Source organism: Lygodium microphyllum, chromosome 24 (genome assembly GCF_053477565.2).
Source record: "Lygodium microphyllum isolate KBCC chromosome 24, Lygodium_microphyllum_v1.1.10, whole genome shotgun sequence".
NCBI classification, from domain to species: Eukaryota; Viridiplantae; Streptophyta; class Polypodiopsida; order Schizaeales; family Lygodiaceae; genus Lygodium; species Lygodium microphyllum.
In genome coordinates this window covers 88,589,541-88,593,905 of record NC_141158.1, presented here as the reverse complement: position 1 = coordinate 88,593,905, position 4,365 = coordinate 88,589,541, and the positions used below count along the sequence as shown (strand labels likewise).

The 4,365-nt window shown below is 41.1% G+C and overlaps 1 protein-coding gene across 2 annotated transcripts; it reads right to left on the bottom strand.

Annotated features, from left to right (window-relative positions):
- Window positions 1-411: 411 nt before the first annotated feature.
- On the bottom strand, window positions 412-3,785 carry LOC148015337 (uncharacterized). Of its 2 annotated transcripts, XR_015688437.1 has the most exons (7): window positions 3,445-3,785; window positions 2,286-2,428; window positions 2,084-2,203; window positions 1,790-1,883; window positions 1,530-1,641; window positions 790-1,291; window positions 413-690 (listed from the first exon to the last, which is right to left on the bottom strand). XR_015688437.1 is itself a non-coding variant. In XM_087665881.1 (6 exons), exons 1-6 carry the CDS (start codon window positions 3,575-3,577, stop codon window positions 1,126-1,128), a joined length of 768 nt encoding a protein of 255 aa, XP_087522007.1. In that variant the 5' UTR covers window positions 3,578-3,785; the 3' UTR covers window positions 412-1,125. The 2 variants fall into 2 exon arrangements, 1 of the variants encoding a protein (XP_087522007.1); XM_087665881.1 differs by having other exon boundaries at window positions 412-1,291.
- Between the last annotated feature and the right edge of the window lie 580 nt (window positions 3,786-4,365).

The window sequence follows — 4,365 nt, the reverse complement described above, 5'->3', positions numbered from 1 at the left end:
CCTTGCAATAAGATCTGAACAGCATGTATATGATAAGTGCAAGTATCTACAACAAAAACTTGTCCCTGCAACTTGGCAATTGATAATAAATTTTGACTCCCGAGTAGAGGCCCTGTAGCATCTCACTATGAAAATTGGATATTTAGGCAGAGAGTAAAGATCCTATCCTTATATGTGTGCTCATGGAATATTGTGATGTGATAGCATCTCACTCATAGAGCAAGGATAATCAATAATAATTGGAAAGTGCAGGCATTCTTACAGATATGCAAGCACAGAAATATAACAAGATCACTTCCTACATGAAAACAGGCATTAAGAAAATTGTAAGTACACCAGTCTTCGATGAGAATTGTAGTTCTCAGTAAAGAATAAAAAGTTGATAGATTGAGAAAGCCACTGGATATTTTCTTATAATAAATTCTCTCTTCCATTCAATTAGAAACTGTGCAGTGTTGAGATATACATTGACCATAATTCTTGCATTCTGAAAACGTTTACACAATATATTGCATTTTTTGTTTAATATAATCAATGGTCACACATTCCAATTCCAATAATAAGAATCTCAGAAAGGTACACTTGTACAAGAAAATATCTCAGAAGACAATTGTGTATCGATTTGGTTGGAGTGGACCTGACAACAGAATTTCTTCATAGTCACGGCTGTGAATTTGAAGTATTAAAAGTCTGCAAGATATCCACAGAAACAAGAGTGATTGGAAATCCAATAACAGCTTTTAATCCTTAAGGTAAGGAAAGGCCACTATTGATAATCCAAACCTGTACCTTCTTGTAGGCCTCAGAAAGGGGTATGCTAGCTTTCACATGTAAGACAGACATTATCATGCTTCGACTTGCAGATGCAACAGCAAAATGTCTGCATCCGCCGAGGCTTGATCATCAACACAGGGCCACATAGGATGTATACTTGAATCTTATATAATCAGCTTCTTTGGTTTCACCATCCATAAAGGGCCACAGAAGCTGTATACTCAAGCCTTATATAATGCAGCCTCTTTAGCCAAAGCTCACAGAAGCCATTATATATCTGTTCTATGGTAAACACGATCCTCAAAAACTTCCAGCTATAATTGTCTTGAGGTGTCCCATCTAGTGCACCACCTAAGACATTTTATCTACTGCATGCTCCTGGCTATTCTTTAAACTTTGACAAGGTTGCAAATCTAGTTCTTGCGTCCATGCGCTCGGATGCTGCTTGTGGATCTGCCAGTAAACTTCTGCAACAGCATCAGGGTCTAGAAACTGATCTTCCGCACTGGTTTGTGTCCTACAAAGTAGAACAAACTCAGCTTAAAAGTAAAACTGCAACAGGATCAAGGTCTAGATACTAATGTTCCACACTGGTTTCCCTCCTAAGAAGTGGAAGATAAAGGGGAGAATCAGCTGAAAAATTACTTGATGTATCCATAGAAACCTCAAATGAAAATTAAGCCTGAGCTTATGCTACAATAATCCAAGTATTAAGCTTCTGATGGATTGACTTCATAGTCACAGCTCGTGTGTACCTGTGACACTTCACCAAACCATCTAATATGACATGCGCAACATGAATTCCTTGAGGTTGAAACTCTCTTGATAAGCATTGAGATAAGGCCCTTAAAGCAAACATCCCGCATGCTGCATGACCAAATTATATAAACTGTGAACTGCTTTCACATGTTCCCTTTGTGTTCACAGACTCTTTCTAAATTTCTGTAAGCTTCATAGGGCAGAACAGTGTGGGTGTTTGTTCTTGATTTGTCCAATAGATTCCCACACAAAATACCTGTCTCTGCTAGTCCAGCTGCCCCCTGGATGGAGGTTGGTGCACCAGTGAATATAATTGTCCCCTTTCTTCTTAGTAGCATTCCAGGCAGGACCTAGCCATGACAATGGAAGCTAAAAATCAAGCAATGAAAACCAATTTGAAACTTTGAACTAATTTGGCTGAGATTACTGTTCAGACCAAATGGGAGAAGATGAAAACAAACTACCAATTGCTATAATTGACGACAGCCAATAGTTGGAAAATTACTGTTAAAGCAGATCCTCCTACTAATATCTTAAGAGGAAAGCAAACCTGCTGGACACTATGAAAAGCACCACATGAAGGTATCATCAATGCCTTCTCGAAAGCATTGGGGTCAATGTCCAGGAAGCTGGAAAGCGGAAAAGAATGTTCTACTTTGACATTGTACACCTGTAGACACCGTCCGTATGTGCATTAACACACATTCTGGAATGCACAACATGAGTTTTGAAATGAATGAAATTGCACGCACCAGGACTTCCACAATGCCAATCGAATTCAACGATTCAAAAGCATCTTTCACTGACTTGGGATCAGAGCAGTCAATGCTAATGGCAAAGACATGTGCTGTCCTTTCGAGTGCCATTAAATGGTCAACCAATTGTGCCAGCTTTTCTACAAAAACAACACATCACAGAAATGTTCTTAGAACACATAAACATGTCATGGACCTCTTATCCTTCTTCATACTTGTTGTATTTGACAACATTGTAAACAATATGTTATGTGTAACTAGACAATGCCACACGCAAGTGCAGCCAAACGTTGGAGCATCAACTCCTGCAAGTCCTATGAAAATAATATTCTGAATGAGATTTCATATCAGCAGAATGCAGACAACCACAAGCTATGCATATTGTACCTTTGATAACCAACTTACAGATTAGGATTTCTTTCCTACAAACCTCAACAACTAAAGCCACGATCAGACCTTGTAATCAGGCAAAAACCACTCCTTACCAACTTCTACAGCAAAATGACCACACTGCTGGGTAAACTAGATTATCATTTCTTTCCTACAATCTTCAACAAGCAGAGCCATAAGGAGGCCTTATGATCAGACAAGACCCGCTACTGTATGGCATTCTGACCTTAATCAGGTTTTATTTCAAACAGTGCAGGCTGTTCTGCAAGGGAGGCATCATTTCGCCAGCATGCGCAGGCCTCACTCGCCTTAATGTTCTGGCATTTGTTCTCGCCCAAGTATTCCATGTCAGATTTTCTACATGGCAACACAGAAGCGCCCAAGAATTCTTTTATAATATTGAGTTCCACTGCTTCCCGATGCTACGGATCGTTGCAAAGTGCTCTTAACACACTCATTTTATTTTACAAGGCCAGGCTCATAAAAAGATTTCTTGCATGCAGATATAAAGATATTTCTTGCATGTAGATAAAAATACACTTATCCTTCCATGTAAATGAAAATACCATGGTGATGGTGATGATAATCAGGTTACATCTCATCAAATACAGATTCTTTAAATCATAGTGTACAAATTCCTGAAAAGCACAACAAAGCATGTTTTCATAAGGTAATGTAAGAGATTGTCTAGAAATTGTTGTGAGAATTTCTGTTCAGAAAAGAATTCAGAGGGAGGGGAGGGGAGGGGATTGTAAGGATTACCAACCATATGTACGGGAAAGGATGGCGACAGAGTAGCCTTCACGAGCGAACCGGCGAGCGATGGAGAATCCGAGGCCAGGACCGACACCGACGACAGCGACAATGCCTCGGCTACAGGAGGCGGGGGCGCGGTCCATGGCAGGGGGGCGGGGATGGGATGGCGGGGGGACTGAGGCAGAGAGCACTGTGTGTGTGTGTGTGTATCTCTCTCTCTGGGTCTTCTGCACTATCAAGGACGACAAAATAGCTGGTTGGCAAGGATATAGAAGAGACTCTCTCTCTCTCTCTCTCTCTCTCTCTCTCTATATGTGTCACTATCAGGGTCCAGAGGGCTGCTTGATTAGGTTATGGATATGGAAAATACATATACAGAGGGGGGAGAGAGAGAGAGAGAGAGAGTCCTGCTGGTGGGACTTTCCCTTTTGGGGAAGTCCTGACTAGTGGGCCGCAAAATCCGATCTGGAGGGCTGCAAATTGGCCAAGTGGGCGAATCTTCGCCCTATTCGTCCACGTCAGCTCCTTGAGTGGCTCGGTGTAGGATCCTTTTGCGCTTGCGTCCTTTTTGGGGTTCTTGTCGTGGACGTTGACCCCCAGATTTTATGTCCTATTTGCATGAGCCCATGTGCCATCATCCATGTGGCCTGCGCTGCTGCGCCAACCCCCCCGGTGGGCCCCATCTCGTCTATCATTATTTATCTATTATCGCTATTATAAATTATATATTTGTTATCGCTTCTATTATCGATAATTATCGCTGTCCTACATTCGTTATCACTCTATCATCTGTTCATCGCTACTATAATTTGGCGTCACATGCTGTCATTAATGTCACACCTTCCAAAAGAAATCCCCTAAGACTGTTTTTGCTTAGCATTACAAATTTCGCAAGGATACACATTTTTTTAAAAATTATATTAACGAGTGT

Excerpts from the sequence above, each read along its gene's own strand:
- LOC148015337 (XM_087665881.1), bottom strand. The coding sequence starts at position 3,577 with ATGGACCGCGCCCCCGCCTCCTGTAGCCGAGGCATTGTCGCTGTCGTC. Across the intron at positions 2,429-3,444 it reads CATCCTTTCCCGTACATATG|AAAAGCTGGCACAATTGGTT; the intron begins GTTGGTAATCCT and ends TTGTTTTTGTAG. Across the intron at positions 1,292-1,529 it reads GGTTTGGTGAAGTGTCACAG|GACACAAACCAGTGCGGAAG; the intron begins GTACACACGAGC and ends TCTACTTTGTAG.